The 23,914-nt window shown below is 43.5% G+C and overlaps 1 protein-coding gene across 3 annotated transcripts in view; it reads right to left on the bottom strand.

Annotated features, from left to right (window-relative positions):
- The window catches only part of card11 (caspase recruitment domain family, member 11), a 242,858-nt gene that overhangs the window by 144,300 nt on the left and 74,644 nt on the right, over positions 1-23,914 (bottom strand). For all 3 annotated transcript variants that reach the window (XM_078240160.1, XM_078240159.1, XM_078240161.1), the window contains one exon: positions 936-1,160. In XM_078240160.1, the coding sequence (XP_078096286.1) occupies positions 936-1,152 (217 nt within the window). In that variant the 5' untranslated portion in view covers positions 1,153-1,160. The remainder of the gene's footprint in view (positions 1-935; positions 1,161-23,914) is intronic.

Genomic DNA, 23,914 nt, shown 5'->3' with positions numbered 1-23,914 from the left:
TTCAGAGGAATTACCCAATCATCTCCATTCTGATTGGGGTTTGTAGTGCTGTTATATACAGCCATTTTTATAAGGACCCTTTCACTTGCTTTACAGAGGTCGAACAACCCATGCTTTTGTAGAAAACCCCGGCCTTGTTTTCTGTGGATCAAGAGACACAGGGGGACAGAACTAAGCCTCAGCTCCCGCATCAGCCTTCCGCAGCTAGACAAACCACGGTGGAGGCAGACGGTCCAGTAAGTCTGTTGAAAGCCACAGATGGAGGGAAGGCACACCAAGAATAGCTCTCAGTTCTTTTATGTGTATCAATTTTTTTAGGAAGTCCAACTTTGTTTTCTCAAGTTATGGCAAGCACGCACCCTTGAGTACCTGAGGGTAGACATGGACCTCTTGACTTGAACAGAATGTATAGAGTGACGTAGGAGGTAGGGGGTTGTTCAGAGAAATGTGACAAATATATGGGCACAAAGGTGTCATTAACTGTCATGCAAGGAAGGCTTTGTAAGGCTTCTTCAGCAGAACCTCTCTTATACGAAGTCCAACATATAGAAGGGTAAGAGCAACAGGTGTCTGGGAACACACTACCTCCCAGTTCCCTCCAAGTCTTATCTGATCCTGATTTGAAATTATATTACTATTTCTTCATCGTTTCTGGATCAAGATTATGGTTCACTGCCTAACAGCACTGTCTGAGGACCTTCACTACCTGGACTGCAGAGGTACACCAGCACCTTCCAGAGGGCAATTAGGGATGGGCAATAAATGTTGGTTGTGCCAGTAAGGCTGTACCTTGAGAATGAATAAAAGAAAATGAAGGAATTTCTTGCAAAATTGTACTGATTCACTGTTACCATTTGACATAAACTGTAGGAGTACATTATTTATAGAAGGGGACAGCAGATGTAACTCATGTAAAAAAAATTGAACTCAATTACTTGATCTGTTAATTTTGGACTGCAGCATGTGTGAATTGAGCACCTCATCTTCATCCTGCTCATCAATGACTTTGCACTGTCGGAGGTACGGTGTAAGCTTGGCTGGATTGATGTATCGGCTGAGGACGTGACGGTTACGTTCCACGTTCTCCCAGACCGCATCTTCCTCATCCTTCTCACTGCAGAAATTCTCTGCCTCTGAACCACAGGTTTCCATCTCCTGACCTGTAAAAGAAGAGGTAGCAAATGAAGCGTATTTACAACTGTTGTGAATCTGGCACATAGAGGGGGTTTTGATATTCGCCCACTTTCTTCCACGAGGCCTGGACTATGTCTCCATCAGAGAAACTGTCAGTAAAAAATACAAATGATCAGGAATAAAGACAGGATCTTCTCAGCCAAAGGGGGCGATTTTCAGCCCACATTCACCGTCAGAGAGGACAGCAGCGCAAGTTGAAAATCCGGAGAGAATTGAATTTCCCGATTCTCTCCGGAGAGATCGCGCTCCGCGATTTTTCCCTGTCCCACGCCAGTGACGTAGTGAGGTTCACGCCTGCAAAGAGCGAGAAACTCATTTAAATTATTTTACATAAATTTTAATAATCACGTCGGCCAGGTTTACAACAGGTTCACTGAGACGAGAGAGAGAGCTGATCATGTGGGGGGGTTGGGGGGCGGTGTCTGAGATGTCTGTGGTCGGGGGCGGTGGGGGGGGGGGTTATTTTCAGGTCTGATCAGGGCGCCCCTTTTCTTGATTTCAGTGCAGTTGTCTTTGTCGGTATGTTTAGGCTTCATCCCTCAAAATGACAGCGTGAAACACCTCTCACTGCTTTTTTTTGACAAAGTGTCATAAGATCTAGAGAGGAAATCTGCCTGTTTCACCGGTTTTCAGTTAGACCCTGATACTTGGCCGTATTTTGGCAAGATTCCGCCCATTCTATTGCTTTTGCTGCATTCCCGTCTCCAGCCAGATGTTGTAATGTTTCTTTTTGAAGGAATAAAGTTACATCAATAAAATCCTTACTTGCCATTTGTTCCCTATATCTGCTACACCACACGGATAATTATGCTTCTAATCATCAGTCTCACAAACTATGCATTCATTGTCTTTTTGCCTTTTCATTTATTTTCCAAGCCAAATAGCTTCCATTTATATCTATAGCTTCAGAACTATAGAAGGTCACAGCACAAAGATAAGCCATTTTGATGTTGCTGTTTTTTTAAAAACCAGAGCAATCAAACACTAACACCACTGCTCCAATCTCTCCTCACAGACCAGTGTTTTCCTTGATGCTGGCACCGACTTCCCATGGTGAAGTATTCCATATCATCTCATCATAAAGACATTTCATCTAACTTCTCATTCTTGCACTGATAACTTTAACGTGGCAACATTTAATTACATCTCTCCCAGTTTGGCTTTTTGAAGGCCTGGCTTATGTCCTGAATCTTGTGAATCTCCCTCCATCTCTCCTAGATCCCCAAGTTCAGGAGTCTCAGAGTCACATAAACATACAGCACAGAGGAAGGTCTTTCACTGTAACATCACTGGACTAGCAATCCAGAGACCCAGGCCAGTGCTCTGGGGACATGGGTTCAAACCCTAGCATGGCAGCTGGTGAAATTTAAATTCAATGAACAAATCGGGAATATAAAGTCAGTCTCTGTAATGCTAACTGTGTAGCTATCATCAATTGTCGTAATAACCCATCTGGTTCACTAATGTCCTTTAGGGAAGGAAATCCGCCGTCCTTACTAGGTCTGGCCAACATGCAACTCCAGACCCACAACAACGTGGTTGATTCTTAACTGCTCTATGAAATGGCCAAACAACCCTCTCAGTTCAAAGGCAATTAGGGATGGTCAACCAATGCTAGCCTCGTCAATGATGCCCACGTCCCGTGAAAGAATAAAAGGAAAAAAAGCAACCCAGTGTGCCTGTGCTGGCTCTTTGGGTTCAGTTCCACGTGTCCGCTTTTTGTCCGTAACACTCTTACATTCCTCATCCTCAAGTAGCTGTCCAAACCCCCTCTGAGTCTGAAATCAGCTTCCACCATCTTTTCAGGTGGAGCACTTCAAATCCTGACAATGCTTTTGAGTGTAAACAACTCTCCTCATCTCCCTTTAGACCTTTCACCAATGATTTTAAATCTAGGAGCTCTAGTTATTGACCCACTTGCCAGTGGGAACATTTTACCTCTACCAAAACCTCTCACCATCTTGAAAACCTCTTAACCATGCCTGTTCCTGCTGGTCTTTTTACCCCTTAAAACTCTCCATTGCACCAAGTACCTTGCGAATATAGAATTGGCAAAACTGTAATAATATTTGAATGACTTTGGAAGGAGGAATGGAGGCACAGACTATTTTCTAAATGGGAAAATGCTTCGGAAATCAGGAACACAAAGCGACTTGGGAGTCATTGTTCAAGGTTCTCTTAAGGTTAACGTGCAGGTTCAGTCGGCAGTTAGGAAGGCAAATGCAATGTTGGCATTCATATCGAGAGGGCTAGAATACAAGAGCAGGGATGTACTTCTTAGGCTGTATGAGACTCTGGTCAGACCCCATTTGGAGTATTGTGAGCAGTTTTGGGCCCATATCTAAGGAAGGCTGTGCTGGCCTTGGAAAGAGCCCAGAGGCGGTTCACAAGAATGGCCCCTGGAAGGAAGAACTTGTCGTATGAGGAACGATTGAGGACTCTGGGTCTGTACTCGTTGGAGTTTAGAAGGATGAAGGGGGGATCATATTGAAACTTACAGGATACTGCTAGGCCTGGATAGAGTGGACGTGGATTTTGATTTGATTTGATCTATTATTGTCACATGTATTAACATACAGTGAAAGGTATTGTTCCTTGCACGTTATACAGACAAAGCATACCATTCATAGAGAAGGAAACGAGAGTGTGCAGAATGTAGTGTTACAGTCATAGCTAGGTTGTAGAGAAAGATCAACTTAATGCAAGGTAAGTCCATTCAAAAGTCTGACAGCAGCAGGGAAGAAGCTGTTCTTGGGTCGGTTGGTACGTGACCTCAGACTTTTGTATCTTTTTCCCGATGGAAGAAGGTGGAAGAGAGAATGTCCGGGGTGCATGGGGTCCTTAATTATGCTGGCAGCGGGAAGTATAGACAGAGTCAATGGATGGGAGGCCGGTTTGGGTGATGGATTGGACTGAAATGGAGAGGAGAGGATGAAATGGACGTGGAGCGGATGTTTCCACTAGTAGGAAAAACTAGAACCAGAGGGCACAACCTCAGGCTAAAGGGACAATCCTTTAAAACAGAGATGAGGAGGAATTTCTTCAGCCAGAGAGTGGTGAATCTGTGGAACTCTTTGCCCCAGAAGGCTGTGGAGGCCAAGTCATTGAGTGTCTTTAAGACTTATTAATCAAGAACCTATCTATCTCTGTCCAATCATGACTGATTTTTTTTCTCATCCCCATTCGCCTGCCTTTTCCCATAAATCAGTCATGATTGAATGGCGGAGCAGACTCGATGGGCCGAATGGCCTAATTCTGTTCCTTTGTCTTATGGTCATATGTTCCAAAAATATTCAAGATCTATTGATACACATCCTCATGATCCAATGAATAAACAGATCTTTTCCAAATCTGCTGTTGCAAATTAACAGTTCGCCTTTGCCTCATCCACAGCTTTTTGTCCTTTCCTGTTCCAGTGTGTTACCTCAGATTTCAGTTTTAATATGTACCTGCCTAACTGCTTAATAAGCCGAATTCCCTTCATTTAACCTTCAATATGGGTTTGTGCCAGTGAAATAATGAATATAAATTAACATTGGATTGATATGCATTGTCTAACAATGTTGGCAAGGATATCCACCCCCTGAGTAGGCAGACAGGAGTTTGGTTAAACTTCTGATGCAAGTTACAATGATACAGCATCTCTTTCAGTGCTGCAGTGTCAGCCGAGTGTCCAGGGGAGTACGGTGTGAACCCATGATTTTCTGACCAGTTGTGCCAAGCCAACACTAAACAAATGGGCAAAAAAATCTTTATTTCCTCTGTTCAGATTTTTCCTTTTACAATTGATGAAACTGAGAGAGCAGATGTCCAGAGCTACTGTCAGACCTCCACTTACATAACTGTACACAGGCTACTAATTACCATCTGATTATGCACATTATAACACTGACTGCACTACAAGTACTTAATTGGCTGCAGAGCACCTTGGAATGCCCTGAAACCATGAAACGTGCTTGAGAAAATACAATTTCTTACTGTCTTTTCTTTTTAGTTTTTCCTCTAGTTCTCAGAGGGATCAGGGTGTACAACTGCATAAATCACCGAAGGTGACTGGTCAATGTGAGAGCGTGGTTAATAAAAATACAATATCCTAAGCTTTTTTAATAGTGGCAGAAAATACAAGAGCAAAAATTTGTATAAGTCAGTAGTTCAGCCTCAGCTGGAGTACTGTGTCACGTTCTGGGCGCCGAACTTTAGGAAAGGTGTGAACACACTGGAGAGGGTGCAGGAAAGATTCACAATAATAATTGCAGGGATGAGAAACTTTAGTTATGAAGATAGATGGGAGAAGATGGGATTGTTTTCCTCGGAGAGAAGGCGGCTGAGAGGAGATTTGGTGGAGCTGTTCAAATTTGTGAGGGGTTGGACAGAGTAGAGAGGGAGAAACAATTCCCACTGGTGGAAGGATGGAGAATGAGAGGGTTACAAATTTAAAATATTAGGTTAAAGAAACAAAGAAAAACTGGTTTAATGCAGCGAATGGTTAAGGTCTAGAATGTGGTGCAGACAGGTTCAATGGAAACATCTACAAGGGAAATAGAAGAATGTACAGGGTTACAGGAAAAAGGCAAGTGAATGGCACTTAAGGGATTTGCTCAGAGAGTCAGTGCCAACATGATGGGAAGAATGGCCTCCTTCTGTACTGTGATTCTCTCACATGTGCCAGGCTTCTTCACAGTGAAGCTGAGCTCAAGACTTATATGCTGGGTAACATATCCATCTGGAGTACAATATGTACATACGTTCCAATGCGATACACCATCATGATGTTTTCATGAAGGGAATGATTTATTGCCATCTAAAATGAAACCACAGCATAATGTAGAAATAAAACATAAATAAAATAATACATACATCTCAAGTTCCTCATTCTATAACAGAGCTGCAGATGCATTTGTTACCTTTAGACTTGACTATTCCAATATTCTCCTGACTGACCTTTCACTTTCCATCCTCCAAAAACTTGAGCTCATTCAAACCTCTACTCACCATGTCCAAACATGCATCAATTTGGAAGCAAAAAGCTGATCCCACCAAAAGTGAAGCTGTCAGATTGTCTAAAAACTCTACTGGTTCACTAATACCCTTTAGGGACCAATACCTACCTCCTGATCCAGTCTGGCCTTTACACAGGTCACCAATGTGATTGGTCTACTCACCCAGCACTCACTGCTCATTGACTTACATCGGTTCCCTGCCCACCAACGCCTCAAGTTCAAAATTCTCATCTTTGTGTTCAAATCTCTTCAAACCATCCTATCTCTGTAATTCCAGCCCTGGAAACCTCGGAGATAGGAACATTGGAGGAGGAGTACTTCTGGCTCCTTCAACCTTCAAATGGGACTGTCAGAATCCCTTTTTGTATTTGTTCCGTGAAGTGCAGAGACTAATAGATCATTTAGTGCTGTCGTCTCCGAGAGAGAGAGATAGAGAGAGAGAGGTTGAACCATAGAGAGTGTGGGAAGCAAAGTTGTTCAGAATGAAATAAAATGAATGCTGGGGCATGTTCCAGACCTCCAAACTGATGCTAAATTGTAGGCAGAAAGGTGAAGCTTTGAAAGATCAGACTACTTACTGCTGTCTTTGTATATATGCTTATGTTGTTCTCTGTATGTCTGACTTGCTTCATTTCTCTAAGCAGTAAATTGGCTTTGAATCTGATCTCAACTCAACTGTTTATATTGATTATATTGGTTTAAGTAAGTAGCAGTGAGTACCGGTGACCTAGGATTATGGAAGAACAAATCCTTGTCTTCATAACCTCAGGACATCCCAAAGCATTTTACAGCTAATGAAATAATTTTGAAATCCACTAACTGTTGTAACATAAGAAACAGGGCAGACAATTTGCACTCAGCAAACTCCCAGAAAGTCATAATGACCAGATAATTCTGGGCTGAGGGATAAATATTGGCCAGTACACCAGGGATAACTTCCCTGCTCTTAGTGCCATGGGATCTTTCACATTCATCTAAGAGGGCAGATGTGGCCTTGGTTTAACATCTCATTCAAAAGACTGTACCTCCAATTGTGCAGCGCTCTCAGAGTACAGCACTAGGAGCACTGGTTTAGATTTATATGCCTTGCAGAGAGCAGCCTTATGACTGAAAAATGACTGCAAGCAACTGAGCCACAGTTGGCATTTACAGGTTTAAGTCCTTGGTAGAAAACTACAAGGCTTGTGGTGTGTAAGGACCTCATGGACTGTACAATAATACAGCTATCATGGGAAGAACTCATTAAAAGGAGGAGAGAGTTTGTTGTGAGAAATTTTGTCACAATGTGGACAATTAAATCATTTCTAGATTATCATTATCTCTGGACCCAAGCAGCTAAGTAGAAATGCAAATCAGGATTGAATACAGAGATTGAAATCTCAGACTGATATCCGGGAGCTGTCAATCCGGTATCTTTAGTCGCAAAGGTGGAAGTTCTCAAGAGTACTCCTTTGTCAGAATTTTACCGGCCATCTCCCTCATGGAGGTTGGGGTAGATTTTCCTCTCAGTACCCAAGCATTGGAGAATCAGCTGTCAAATATCAAATCTTCTCGATTCAAAACCCTTAGAAGACTATTTTGTCTGGGTGAGATGGCATCATACGGAAGAAAGCTGATGCAGAGCACAAACACTAGCACAAGTCTTTTGGGCTAATGCTCTGCATTGCAAAATGCTGTGTAATTCTCCAAAACCAACGGGATGAAAATCCGATCATGTCTATATGGGCGATTGATCCACCCATAAATCAGTTTTGGGTGGGGTCCATGGCATTTCTTCATGGAAAGAGCAGGTTCAGCAAATTGATTTCAATCCAAGCTTCAAGCGATGATCTGCAGACTGTGAGATGTGACTGCAAATGGGAGACTCATCAAATTATAATCATGGCTCATTTGGAAAGGTCAGAAATATAACTATCTACTCAAAGAAAACCTGTTTTAAGTTGTAGAAAAAGGAGCTATTTTTTTTATTTGCTTGGTACAGGATTTTGCATGGATTTCTGACATAAATAAGATTTGGTTCAAGCAATTGTTTTAAGACCACGTTTAATTAATTCTAGCCCTCAAAGAAGGTGGGTTTAAAAGCCAGATGCATAAACCTCTCCAGTAACAACTGAAAGTTGTGGCATGTCTTCATTCTGTGCCAGTTTGCTGCTGATGCTGAGATATTAGTGACCAACACATTGTTTGTTTTCAGACAGCAGTAAATGTCTCAAACTGGCAGTTATTGTGATTTGTTAACCTAATTTAGTTACTGAATTATGCCCTGTACACTGGATTTGTGTACCCTTTTGCATTTCTTTGGTGTCTGCTGTGGTTTAGTGAGGAGCACCCCAGCTCTGAGTCATAAAGGCTATGAGTTCAAGTCTTTCTCCAGAAGGAGCACAAACTGATAGTCCAGGGCAGTACTGAGGAACGGTCTGATCGATCCATCTTTCAGAGGAGATCTTAAGCCAAGGCCCAGTTTGTCCTCTCAGGTGGATGTAAATTATTCCACAGCACCATTTCAAAGAAGGGCAGGGAACTTCTCCCTGGTGCCCTAGTCATTGTTTATATCTCTGTCAACATCTCCAAACAGATGATCTGGTCAGTTATTTCATTGCTGTTAGTGGGGTCTTGCGGTATATAAATTGGCTGTCACATTTCCTACATTACAACAGTGACTGCACTTCTTGTTCATCCCACGAGGCAAAAGTGGCCATATTCAACAGCTGGTGTGTTTGATCGGATTCCAGTGGGACTTACCTGTGCCTGTAAGGTCTTGCTGAAAATAAGACAGGACAATAAAGAACAAAGAACGGTACAGCAGAAAAACAGGCCCTTTGGCCCACCAAGTCTGTGTCTCTCTAATCTAATATTTTCTTGCCTCAATGTGGTCTATATCCCTCTGTTCCCTGCCTATTCATGTATCTATCCAGATGCTCCTTGAATGTTGTTGTAGAATGTGCCTTCCACCACCTCCTCCGGCAGCACATTCCAGACATTCACCACCCTCTGTGTGAAAAACTTGTCCCTTACATCTCTTTTAAACTTTCCCCCTCTCACTTTCAACCCGTGTCCCTGAGTAATTGACCCTTCAACCCTGGGAAAATAGATTCTGACTATCCACTCTATCCAAGCTGGTCATAATCTCTGACGCTCCAATGAAAACAATCCAAGTTTGTTCAACCTTTCTTCACAATCCATATCCTCCAAACCGGGCAACATCCTGGTAAATCTCTTCTGCACCCTTTCCAATGCATCAACATCCTTCCCGTAGTGTGGTAACCTGAATTATACACCATACTCCAAATGCAGCCTAACCAAGTCTTATACAGTTGCAACATGATTTTCCAATTCCTATACTCAACGTCCCAACTGATGACGGTCAGCAGGCCACAGGCCTTCTTGACCACCTAAGTTCCCACCTTCAGGGAACTGTGGATCTGAACACCTAGATCCCTCTGTATGCGAATATTTCTAAGGGCTCTACAATTTACTGTATACTTTCCTTCTGCAGTAGAACTTCCGAATCGCATCACCTCACATTTGTCTGGATTAAATTCTATCTGCCATCTTTTGGCCCAGGTCTCCAGCCGATTTATATCCTGCTGTATCCTCTGACAATCCTCACTATCCGCTACTCCCCAATTTTTGTATCTCTGCAAATTTATTAATCAGACCACCTATATTTTCCTCCAAATCATTTATATATATTACAAACAACAGAGGTCCCAGCACTGATCCTTGTGGAACACTGCTTGTCACAGACCTCCAGTTAGAAAAGTACCCTTCCACTGCTACTCTCTGCTTTCTATGCTCAAGCCAATTTTGTGTCCATCTTACCAGCTCACCTCGGATGCCATATGACTTCACCTTCTGTATCAGCCTGCCATGAGAAGCCTTATCGAAGGCTTCACTAAAGTCCATGTATACAACATCCATTGCCCTGCCCCTGGTCAATTTTTCTTGTCACTTCCTCAAAGAACTCAATCAGGTTTGTGAGATATGAACTCCCCTTCACAAAACCATGCTGCCTATTGCTAATAAGCCTATTCTCTTCCAGATGTGAGTACATCCTGTCCCTAAGAATCTTCTCCAATAATTTTCCCACCACTGATGTAAAGTTCTCAGGACTGCAATTTCCTGGATTGTCCCTTCTGCCCTTCTAAACAGAGGAACAATGTTAGTGACTCTCCAATCCTCTGGTATGTCGCCCATGGCTAAAGAGGATACAAAGATTTTGGCCGAGGCCTCAGCAATTTCTTCCCTCGCCTCTCAGTATTCTGGGATAGACCCTATCTGGCCCTGGGGACTTGTCTACCTTAATGTTTTTCAAAACCTCCAATACCTCCTCCCTTTTTATCTCAACATGTCCTAGAATGTCAACATCCTCTTTTCTACACTCACCATCCACCACATTGTGAATACTGATGCAAAGTACTTGTTAAGGACCTCACCCACCTCATCTGGCTCCACACACAAATTCCCTCCACTGTCCTTGAGTGGACCTACCCTTTCCTTAGCTCCCCTCTTCCTCCTTATATTCGCATAAAAAGCCTTGAGATTCTCCTTAGTTCTGCCTGCCAAGGGCATTTCAAGGCTCCTTTTTGCCCTCCTAAGTCCCTGTTTAAACTCTTTCATGCTATCTTTGTGTTCCTCAAAAGCTTATCCGTTTTCAATTTCAATAATGCAGAATGACTGAGCTTTAGATGAGTTGCTGGCTCAGGATTTCCTCTCCTTCCGTTGTCTCTCTGCCTCTGATATGCCCTGGCTTTCGAAGGGGGCCACATTGCTTTTTAATTTAGTTGTGTCAGGCGCAGCGATCCTGGGCAAGCTTCTCTCAGGACACAGGGTTGAAATCAACCCTCCTAAGTGAAGCCTCCTGAGAGTCCTTTTAGTGCTTCCTTTGATCACCATGAGAGTGCACCCCAGCCTCAAGCTCTCCAGAGAAGATACACTTTGGTAAGCAAGTGTCAGGCATTCTGGCAACACGATCAACACCACTCAATTCTGACTGTCTCAATATGGTGTGGATGCCTGGCATGCCAGCTTGGGTCAGCACCTCAGCATCTGGTTTTTTTCGTCCAACCGTCTGGTCTTCAGAAGCTTCCAAAGACAGCTCAAGCAAAAGTGAAAAGTTCTTAATTATAAAGTACTTCTGGATGCCTGGAAGTTGTGAAGGACTCAGTTATAGATGCAAATTATTTTCTTTCTTTCATTCCTTTCTTTCTCAGCACCTTCTTCCTTTGGGAAGGGGGGGGTTGGTGGTTTCTCATTCTTGTTTAGGACCGGTTCTTGGCTGTTTCTGCATCATCCCTCTTTAGTGTAGCTTGGATTGACTAAAGTACTTGTTGCATTGTTGTGATTGTGCACCATTCTGAATCCCCTCATCCATTCATCTGCCGGCAGTTAATTGGCTTTATTAAGTGGGTTTATGGCCACGCACATACATAATTATTATGCAGTCAGAATGTCCATTTAATTGCAGAGCCATATATAAACATTAGTTAAAATATGCTGTCATAATACATGCTTGAAGTGTCCAGTAATTAGGCCTGCTTAGGGTTGCAATAAAAGTCTGCATGTGTCATATGGAAAGGGCAGTAATTTAGTGATTAAACACTCTCAGTGCACGGCACAGAAGAAGGTCATTGGCAATAGTTACATTGGATATCAACAGCCATATACATTTGGTGTCTGTAAACTCTACTCAGTCAAGACAGGCAGCAGTAAAACATGTCAGACTTTGTGGCTGGATTGCTGATAGCTCTGCTTATAGAATGATGTAAAAACGAATGCCATTTCACACTGTTCTCGGCCAACAACCCTATAAATAATGACAGCGTATAAATCTTCCCTAAGAATACATCCACATTATAAACGTCTGCTTTTTATCCTGTATTTATGCTTTCACAATAATTAAACTACAAAGCCCTTAATTCTGGCCTTAAGGTCCAAAATTGAGCCGTGCACATGTTTGTTCACAGAATCATGCCGCACAATAGCAGGTCATTCAGCCTATTATTTCTGTGCCAGCAGAAAGAGTTACCAATTATTTGGTAATTTCTCTTAAAGAGTTACCAATTATTTTGATTTGTCACATTTCCCTACCCCCGCCCTAGCCCTTAGACCTGGAATTTTTTTCTACTCATGATTATATCCATTTCCCTTTTGAAGATCACTCTTGAACTTGCTTGCATGATTCTTATAGGCAATGAACTCTCTGCTTAAAAGAATTTCTCCTGATCTCCCCGTAATTAGCAAAACAATTATCTTAAATCTTGGCTGAGCAACCCTCCATGTTACTGGCTGACTAGTTTTAAAAAAAAAGTTACGGCCTTTTTGAACATAATTATCAGAGGTATTACAATACACAAGGAGATTGTGTGGCGCAGTGGTAGCATCCCTACCTCTGAGCCAGAGGCTCCGGTTCAAATCCCACTCCAGGATTTGTTGGCCATAACTCAGCCAACAGGTTGAGTAACAGTAAAATCCTTCCAACCACGCCAATAATAGGCAGTAAGAGTGGGAGAGACTCTTGGTCAGCCACGCTGGATTGGAGTAGTGCCCCTCAAGCTATAAGCTTCTGGCAACAGACTAGCGACCTGTTCCAGGTAAAGCCTTGCTATGGGAACAGATGAAAGTTTGTCTTCTGCACTATTAGGTATGGGAACGCATATAACAACTTGTATTTATGTAGCAGGGAATCACTTTGTTAACCCCTGAAATGGTTGTGGGTGTTTTAATCCAGAAAGCAAGGTGGTGAGGGATAGAACTGGAGTCCAATCTTGACATTCCTGAGCTTTTATATAGAGAGATACTTTCCAAACATACACCTCCAAAACTCAACTATCACAGCTCTATTCTGCCTCTTTATCTGGAAGCACAAGTGAATCCCAGATAAAGTCCATCACCTAAGTACAATTAAAAATCAGGATTGCGGTGTGCGGGAAACCCGTGCCAGTTCATGACACTGTGAGCACGTTAACCCCGTGCTGCCAGCTGCTCAACATGATTGTTGCTTCAACCCAGGTTCAAATCCCACCACAGCAGATGGTGGAATTTGAATTCAATAAAAGAAAATCTGGAATTAAGAATCTCCTGATGGCCATGAAACCATTGTCGATTGTTGGAAAAACCCATCTGGTTCACGAATGTCCTTTAGGGAAGAAAATCTGCCATCCTTACCTGGTCTGGCCTACATGTGACTCCAGAGCCAAGCAATGTGGTTGATTCTCAACTGCCCTCGGACAACTAGGGATGGGCAATAAATGCTGGCCAGCCAGCGATGCCCATATCCCATGAATGAATATCTTAAAATCAGCATTGGTTGGCAGTATGCATCAGCAGAGAGCATGATATCACATGTGGTTACCGCTATTTAAAGGCAGCTAGTAACTCAAAGGGGAGGTGCATTGTGGCTGCATGATGGTTTTTTGGCGAGTTAACACATACTGAGGAATGGCTGAATCTGCAAAAGCATGCACCAAGGTTTTCAAAGAATGCACTGGAAGTTTTGGTGGAAGAGGTGGAAAGGAGAATTGGGGAAGTTCATCTGCAAATGGCACATTCGACAGCTACACTTTGGGCTAGAAAGGGTTGGAAACCCAAGAACTTTGAAATATAAAGGGACTAATTGGCTCAGGGGCAACTTTGGTGCCCATTCAGTGGCACTGTGAGCAGCCTGGAGATCGGACCCGGTAGCACAGGGGCCTGTGAAAAAGCATACGGCAGTCATGATTACTCTTGCCTTTCTCTGAAACTATGGAGGCAGCAGGGAACTCAGCGCCAGTGCTGGCATGGGGAGGCAGTCCAGGCATCACCATGATTTACAGATGTCCAACAGGAAAGATGTTTTGTTCCTGGCCTCTGGAAGAAAATCTCTGCCTGGAGACACAATGAGAGCATGGATAGAGGTGGCGATGGAGATCAGCAAAAGGGTGGAGGTTCAAACCAACAACAACATTTGAAAAGAAACAGGACTATCAGTGCGTTATTTTCACACATGCACCCAGTTAGTTTATAAAAACAAAACTATCTCCACATATATCTAAAATGAAACACTAAAATTAAAAGAACTGTTATTGGGCTGTTTTATTTTGGGTTTAAATGCTGTTCAGGATTAATTCAGCAGAAGGATGGGGGGTCCAGTGCAGAAGGGGATTCAGTAACTTGATAGGGTCTAGAAAGATGAGTGGCCAGGAACAGGCGGCTGACAGATCTCTAACTCTGTCTCCAACAGCCTGCACACGAGCTGAGTAACCTGAGTGCCCATGGTTCTCAATTTTGTCACAACAAATTATATAGAGTCATAGTGAAGAAAAGGCCCTTCGGCCCATCAAATCTGCATCGACAATATCTACCATTGAAGATGCACTAATCCCATTTTCCTGCACTTGTCCTGTATCCTTGAATATTATGACATATCACTGAAGCAAAAGAATCCCAACATATGGGGCATTATTGAAAAGAGGTCATCACTGAGGAGTGGAATAGGTGAGGGAAGGTGTCTTTCTCAAATCTCTCCCTCTTCATCCCGTAGAAGAAGCAAATGCACAATTTGAGGCAAGTGCCTTGGCTGGGTGGTGGTGTGTTGCAGCTCCATGCACGCTGACCTGATGGAAGAGGCAGCACTGCAGATCACAAGGCTGCCACTATGTCAGAAATCACCCATGCCACAAAACATTGTGACAAGAGGCTGCTCCCAAAAGGTCACAGACACAGTAACCTGTCGAGGAGAACCAAAGGCACCAGGACAACATGGACAAAATCCACGGACATCTCAGCCACAGCGGCAACACCATATAAGAGTGGACTGGAACACAAGATGCCATGACGTTGTCAGATGTATGCAATAGGCGGTATTTAATGGAGGCAATGGGATCTTGCCCATCAGCTGGAGATCCAGCAAGAGCCCTGACTCATCTCATTGAGGAAAGACCATTAAATGCCATTCAGGCACTTTACTAAACAGCAGTGGACCTTTTCTGTGATCAAGGACCACAGGTCTAAATGCCAGCCGAGAGCTGTTGGCCAATCAGGGCCTGGCACCTCCATTGAATATCAGTGCCACAGAAGAGACAGTGGCTGCTGCCAGTGGCACTCCACTATACCCACCCGAGGTGTGGAATCACTGTTGGATTGGAGGCCAGAGGTGAGATATGGTGGGAGGGGGGACGTGGTAATGGAAGAGGTTGGGGTTGGCAGCAAGGGAAAGGGGGTAACTCTTTGTGGGCCCCTTCCTCCCAATGCTGGGTCCCTCTACCTTGTCCTGCAGCACTGGTGCTCTGTCATTTGTAGGTAACTCACTTTTGAGTGACACACCCAACGTTTGAGTCAGATCTTCTCTCCGCACCCTGTTTTCCTCTGGCCTCCTCTGTATCAGGAGGATGTATCTGCTAAAGCTCCTCCTCACTGCTCTATCCAATGTCAAAGAAGCTTGCTTCCTCAGCTGCCATTCATTCGATCGCCAGGGCTTCCTTAAACCCTTGTCTGATCCCCAAGTGATCCCAGGAGCCACACGTCCCCCTCAGGAGTCTACTCCTGACTTTTCACAAATACAAGCCTCTCAGCCTCAGGAATGGTAACTCTGTGCTTCTCGTTGAGCAGCTGAGTATTATTCTTCACTTCAAAACTATGTTAACCGTGCATCCAGTAGCCCCCTTGGCTCCTGCTGTGTTCATGACAGCTGCACCCTGACATGTTCCGGGCACTGTATGTCCTCCCCCCGGCCTCCTAATTGAAATTTATAACTGCTTCTCTAACGTCTTTTAATGAGCTCAACAGCCAATTAATAGGAGGCATGTGGGTTACCATCTAACCCTATCCTGCCTTTTGAAATTTACATCACGCTCTGGAGATGTCAGGGTCCAGTGACACCCTCCAGGATCACAATTTTCAATGCCTGTCTGCAGCTGCACTCAAGGGCAATTGAAAACCTAGACATTTATCTTGCTCTCACACACTCAGAATGGCTGCAAGCCTTGCGCCCACCAACTTATAGCTCGCAAACACTGGCAGCTATTCAATCGTGAGAGAGTGTTATCACCCAAACATGTAGCAGGACACAGACTGAAACACTTCACTCTCTTTTGCAAACAACAGCAAAAGATTGGAGGAGGACAAGAGCTTCAACCCCCACAGAGGATCCAGTGGTGCCCATCATGGGTAGGGGGTAGCACGTGTGGCATTTTTACAATCCCTATTTTTTGGAATTACGAGATCAGATGTATCCACCAAATAATTTCCCTCAACCTCAGCCAGAGGAAACCAGACTCAGGAACACATTTTTGGGTTTCAGTGAATCTAACCTGCCACTTAACCAAAGGAAGACAATCACTCAGGAATTTTACCTGCCTCCCGATAGTCTAAATTTTAACAATATTTTAGCTTGATTGGAATCTTCCCAAACATGATAAGAGTCCAACTTAACTCCTCAGTAAATATTCCCGAACCATTAGGGGAATAAGAGTTGGGCTCACTGTGTATTTGATACAGAAGTTTAGGTTTTAAAAATACACACAAATTTATGACAATAAGAAAGTGTGTGAAATGGTGGTTCTACCAAGAAAGCTAAATAAGCTAAATAAATCCCAAAAAGAATAGATAACTAATTCTTATTTCTGTAAGAGAATCCAGCAATTACATTACTCGGTTACAAATGTAAGAATTCTAAGAACAGGTAAGTCAGTAAGTAAGGATATCCATCAAATATTAAAGTAATATTACCTTAATCCCCAGGCAAGATTTGCTAGGTTCAGAACAGGTCTGAAGTCAATCTACCGATCTCTCTAACAAATCTGAAGATTCAAGTCTGGGTTGAGATATTTATAATGAATTTTGAGCTTGTACGAGTAAGGGAACCATGGAAGATGTTCATTTGTTCAAATCATAAACTGACCCCAAGTAATATCCTATATTTGGTAAAAGGACCACCTATTGTAATGAGGGCGACAGTTGGATTTCTCGGAAATATTATTTTGAATTTATTCCCGAAACTGGATTTGACGTTATGGTCATGCTGGTCGATGTTGCTTCATCAAGTTATTGAGTCCAGCAAGATAACAAAACGTGGGATAGAGTGTTTCATTTATCCGTTTTGTGGTTTTGCTAGTACTGTAGCTTTCGTGCTAGTGTCATAGCAAGTGGCATTGCATACCATTTATTAGATGCATTTCTTATCAGTAACTTCACATTGTTGTGTTTGCAAGCTAATTTTGACCCCTGTTAAAATGTTTCACTGCGAGTTTACCCAAAGCAATTTTGAAGCTAATCCTGTATTAATTCCATCTTATTTTTCCTTTACGCATGAGGCTGTGGTCACGAGTGGCATTGAAGGGATTGATAATAAACATATCTGCATACCTAAACTTCCTTCCAGCATCTCACTTAGCCCTCACACCAAAATTTCTTAGACTTAGAATTAATGATGGTGGAAACATGCACATCTTATTTTCTCCTGCCTCTCACCACAGCACAATCTTTGCCCCTTTTCATTTCAGATTCCCAAGATCTGGAACCTTCCCAGAAAAAGAAGGAAGAGGAAGAAGACAGTGAAGATGAAGAGGTATTTACACTCACAGCCACCTGTTCAAAGTTTATTCGTGTCACAAGTAGGCTTACATTAACACTGCAATGAAGTTATTGTGAAAATCTCTGCGATACCGACACAATGTGTAGGTTAGAGGCTTTAACAGAACTGGGACCTGTGCATGGTGAGACAGTGGGCACAAGTGCACAGGAACCAGGGTGAGCAGGGGTAATGTAGGTCACTGAAAGGTGAGGTCACAAACCAGTTCTGCTGTGGAAGAGTCAGACGACTTTGATAGCCCAAGCTACAAAAGAAAGTCGATGATGGGTTTGGTGCAGTGAATAATCTGACAAAGTCTGCTGTCACTGTCTAGGATCTTAGATGAGTCCAAGAGCAACTCGGCATAGAGCTGTGTGCAAGCCTGGGAACTCAACACCTCCAGCATGCACCCTTTGGGACAAACTATGATGAAGCTCCTGCTGAGAAGCTCAGTGTTGTTCTGCCCGCTGCACTGTTCAAAGGGGCTTCCAGTGCATCATGTAGCAGTCCATCAATCTGGTCTCGAATAGATCGTCAGGAATGCCAATTGCCCCAGAACAATGGCTATGGCTCCATGGAGTATACATTTGCTTTTCTTTCTCAGGTTGACAGCATTTCTGTCTTTGCACTGCCAGCCAGCCCAGACCATGATGGTGCAGTCTGAATGTTGCGTAAGATCACCCCACCATTTAAGTCTCCTCAACTAAATGGAGACATGCAATTGAGGTTACCGGCATTGCCTGTTTATTTGTTTCAATAATAGAGCATGAGCAGAACAGGGCTGACAACATTGTAGCCTTCGTTCATCTTCCTGTTCCTCCACTTCCTGTTGCACTTCCCCCTCCACCACTTCCTCCTCTTTCTGCTCCTCAGCTTCATGTCGGATAGGTAGTGACAAAGGCTGTTCCCTCTATGTCCACATTGTGCAGCATTCTGCAAACCTTGACATCCGCTCAGCTCAGTACTCCAGAGCAGTCAAAGCAATGAAAGCGTTGCTTAACAATACCGATGGGTGCACTCTGTTATATTCCTGTGTCAACTGGGTGGCGTGGGCTCCTGGTTGGAGTCTTGAGACATGTAATCAGCGAGCAACCCTTGTTGGCCAGCAGCCAGCAACCTTTGACTTGAGGGAGGCAAGTGACATGTTGTAGAATGAAGGAATCATGACTATTGTCAGGATATTCAACAATCTACTGCATAACTAGCTGGAGTGGATTCCCTTTCGGTCCATGAAATTGCTAGAGCTCAAGTGAAGCATGTATCCAAGGTATTGTGGATTCAGGCAATGACACATTGTACCTTGGGGAGACCAGACATCCATGCAAACCAGAATGTTTGCTCTGTCTCAGGCAAGTGGGAACGAGATGAAGTTGGATCACTCCATATAAGAACATGAAAAATAGGGGTTAGAATAGACCATTTGGCCCCTCGAGCCTGCTCTGCGATTCAATATGATCATGGCTTATCTTTGGTTTCAACTCCACTTGCTCATCTGCTCCTCATACCCTTTGGTTCCCTGAGACACCAGGAATCTCTTCCCTTCCAAACTTAAATATGTTTAATGGTGGAGCATCCACAACTCTCCAGAGTAAAGAATTCGACCAAAGATTCACAACCCTTTGAGTGAAGGAATTTCTCCTAATCTCAGTCCTAAATTATCAGCCCATTATCCCAAGACTGTCCCTCTGTGTTCTGGATTCCCCAGCCAGGAAAACAATCTCTGTGTCTACCCTGTCAAGCCCCTTCAGAATCTTGTATGTTGGAATGAAATCACCTCTCATTCTTCTGAACTCCAGAGAATACAGGCCCAATTTACCCAATTTACTCCAGAGAATACAGGCCCAATTTACCCAGTCCATCATAGGACAATCTCCTAATCCCAGAGACCAATCTAACATACATCACTGTACTGCCTCCAATACAGGTACTTTCTTCCATAAATATGGAAACCAAAACTGGGCACAGTATTCTAGGTTTGTTCTTACCAAACCCTGTGAAATTGTAGCAAGATTTCTTTATTCTTGTATTCCAATCCCCTTGCAATAAAGGCCAACATGCAATTTGCTTTCCTTGTTGTTTGATGTACCTGAATGTGAACATCAATATTCATAAGTTTCAAGCCTTTTAGAACATTATTCTGGCTTTGTATTCTTGCCACTGAAGTGAATTACCTCACATTTCCCCACATTATGGTCCACCTACCACCTTATTGTCCATTCACCTAATATGTCTATATCTCTTGACAATCTCTGTGTCCTCTTAACGGCTTGCATTCCCACCTAACTTTGTATATACAGAGTCTCCGTGACCTCCCTAATGCAGCAGTCTTCTGCAAACTGCAAGATGTTGCTTACATTTCCAGCAGCAGCCTGGAAGGATCCAGACACACAAATATTAGAAGCCACATACACCTTGGCAGCCGAAGGCAATGTGATCCTTGCCCTGCTTTGAGGTTGCATCTGTGGCTGCAGAAGTTGCCAGATTTCAGCGAAGCAAGTGTGTCTCAAGTCCTTGCTGAAGTCAAGGTAAAAGGACTGCGCCCGAAAGACCAATCAGTGGATATGGCCACGAAAATTGCAATGCTGGTGTCAAATCAGTGTTGTACACTGAGTGCCATCATCATCTACGTGCTTTGTATGCTGTTTGAAATTGGTGGGTGGATGGGTGTGTGTGTGTGTGTGTGTGTAAGCGCCCAAACCCATTTACCAAGGTGGCGTCCTGTCAGACGTGTGCGCACACATCACTTTCCAGCATTAGGAGGCGACGTGGCGCCCAAAAACAGATGCAAGAGAGTCCAGTTTCTCCTCGAGTGCTCTTAACACAGTAAAGCATCCCAAGGCACCTCACAGGAATATTATCAAACAAAATTTGACACTGAGCCATATTTGAAGATGATCAGATACAAAGGTGTTGATGCGTTTGTTACTCGTCTCACACTTCTATCCAGCAGACTGATGTGATATGTAGGATTCAAAAGCCATAACAAATTAATGGGTAAAATTCAATCATGTCCAAAGTACTGCTGAGAGTCCCAGGGTATATTTCTCTGGCACTGAAGCAGTGTGGAGCTGAGTAAGCTTTGCTGGCTTTGCGACAGGCTAAGCTCGCCTCATTAAGTATGAACAGCGAGCTCCTGGCAAGGATCAGGCTCATCATCAGAAAGGAGCTAATTACCAGTGACAGGTGGCTGCAGCTCTTAAAGGAGATTTTGTTTTAAAGGGAATGTTTGAATCTGGATCACTGAGCCAGACTGAGAAATTGAATTCGGGTTTTAGAAGAAATCCGGAAATTAAAGGCTGGCCTCATTAAAAAGTCAACAACCCAAATGACCAAACATGTTCACTAATAGCCTGCAGGACAAACTGCCTCACCTCTTCAGTTTTGGACTGGATCTCCAAACAGGAAGGTTTTAACATTTAAAATGAGCACTGAATGTTTAAAAACAAACGCAGACAAGCATATACAGTCGAACAACAACACCTTGCATTTATATAGGACCTTCAACGAGACAAAATATTTCACTGGAGAATTAGAAAACAGATTTTGACACTGAGCGACGTAAGGGTATTTTGGGGTGGGTGACCAAAACTTTAGATAAGAAGTGGGTTTTAAGGTGCAGCTTAAAAGGACAAAAAGGGAGGTGGAGAGGATAGGGAGAGAATTCCAGAGCCCAGGGCCCAGGCAACTGAAGGCAAAACTACCCCTGGTAGAGCGATTAAAAATGGGGATGCTCCAGGTTCAGAATTAGTGGAGATGTCTCAATGATTTGTGGAGATTGCAGAGATGAGGAGGGACGAAGCCATGGACTTGAAAACAAGGATGAGAATTTTTAAATTGAGATGTTGCTAAATGGATGCCAATGTTGGTTAGCAAGCACAGAAGTGATGAGTGACCAGGATGAGTGAGATTTAAGACATGGGCTGCAAAGTTTTGAATGACTTAAAACTTAGAGGGTAAAACATGGGGAGCTCAACAGGAGTACATTGGAATAGCCACATCTGGAGGTAACAAAGGCATGGATGAGGGTCTCAGCAAGAGACCAGCCGAGGCAGAGATGCAGTCAGGCAGAGACAGAAAAACTGGCAGGGATATGTGGTCAGATGCTGATCTCAACATTTAATACGTAACCAAGGTTGCAAAAAGCCTGGTTCCACCTGGGGCAGCAGCCAATGAGAGGGATGAATCGGTCGCCAGGAAACCAAGGTTGTGGCAGGGTCCAAAGACAATGGCTTCAGTCTTCCCAATATTTATTTGAAGGATATCTCTGGTGATCCGGTGCTGAAAGATGGTGGAAAGTTCGAGAGAGGTGGCGGCGAGGTAGAGCTGGGTGTCATCAGCGTTCATGTGGAAACTGATACCATGTATATAATTAGACTGTAGATTGGGCGGGTAGACAGACACAAGCATTTAGATGGGCATCTACGACAGATGGACTGGATTCGAAACCACAGAGCACAGGTTAGACTGGTAACAAGTTAAAAAATATATTTTTTTTTAAAGTGGTGCTAAAATGTTCTGTGAAAACTAGAATTTCTGGCACATTGACAAAGTGACTTAAGTACTTTTGAATGGTGTTATCTTTAAATGTAGCACCATATCATTGCACTTTAAAAGTGTTAAACTGACTCAACCCTCTACATAGGAATTCAAATGGCAGATCTTTTGGTCCATTCTGAATGGATTAACCCTTCAAGTACTGAACGTACTCTCAATTTTCTGCAGCCCTGCTGTTCCCTTCCTTGCTTAGACAGTGACCTCCTGTGTATCACACCCTCGCTATACTCCACCAGCAGTGGCAGTGTTAATCATCACCCACCTTTGCTCAAATGTAGGCCATGCAGTTTACGGGACACTTGGTTGTAGGGGTGGAGGAGATTATAGAGATAGGAATGGACGAGGCAATGGAGAGATTTGAAAATAAGGATAAGAATTTTTAAATTGAGGCATCACTGGACTGGGCATCAATGTACATCAATGAATAAAGGAGTGATGGGAGAATGCGACAAAGTGCAAGTTGGAATATGAGCAACACTGTTTTGGATAAGTTTGAGTTTATGCAAGTTCGAAGGCGGGAGACCAGGCAGAAATATGTTTTAAATGCATTGGAGTAGTGAGGTCTCGAGATAACAAATGCATAGGTCATGGTTTCAGCAGCAGATGAATCATAGAATGATGCAGAGAGGCCCTTCGGCCCATTGAGTCCACACCGATACATTAGAAACACCTGAACTCCCACATAATAGCACTTGGTGCATAGCCCTGAATGTTATGATGTGCCAAGTGCTCATCCAGGTACTTTTTAAAGGAGGTCAGGCAACCTACCTCTATCACCCTCCCAGGCACTGCATTCCAGATCTTCACCGTCCTCCGGGTAAAAAGGTTTTTCTTCACATCCCCTTTAAACCTCCTGCCCCTCACCTTGAACCTATGTCCCCTCGTGACTGGCCCTTCAACTAAGGGGAACAACTGCTCCTTGTCCACTCTGTCCATGTCCCTCATAATTTTGTCCATCTCGATCAGGTCACCCCTCAGTCTTCTCTGTTCCAATGAAAACAACCCAAGCCTACTCTCTTCATAACTTAAATGTTCCATCCCAGGACACATCCTGGTGAATCCCCTCTGCAGAAGTTCCTTCAGAAGTTTCTCCAATAGTTTCCCTACCGTTGACGTGAGACTCACTGGTCTGTTGTTCCCTGGTTTATCTCTACAACCCTCCTTGAATAGCAGAACCATATTAACTGGTCTCCAGTCATCTGGCATCTCCCCTGTGGCCAGAGAGTCATAGAGGTTTGCAGCATGGAAACAGGCCCTTTGGCCCAACTTGTCCATGCCACCCAGTGTTTACCACTAAGCAAGTCCCAGTGCAATCACATCCTTCCTATAATGTGATGACCAGAACTGCAGACAGTAGTCTAGCTTGTGGCCTCACCAAAGTTCCATACAACTCCAACATGACTTCCCTGCTTTTGTAATCTATGCCTCCATTGATAAAAGCAAGTGTCCCCTATGCTTTTTTCACCAACCTACTAACATGTCCTTCCACCTTCAGAGATCTGTGGACAAACACGCCATGGTCTCTTTGTTTCACAGAACTTCCTACTGTCCTACCATTCATTGAGTATTTCCTTGTCAAATTATTCCTTCCAAAATGTAGCACCTCACACTTTTCAGG

The sequence above is a fragment of the Mustelus asterias genome, chromosome 23 (genome assembly GCF_964213995.1).
Source record: "Mustelus asterias chromosome 23, sMusAst1.hap1.1, whole genome shotgun sequence".
NCBI classification, from domain to species: domain Eukaryota; kingdom Metazoa; phylum Chordata; class Chondrichthyes; order Carcharhiniformes; family Triakidae; genus Mustelus; species Mustelus asterias.
Note: the sequence above shows the minus strand (reverse complement) of the source record. Positions and strands in the feature narration are given on the sequence as shown.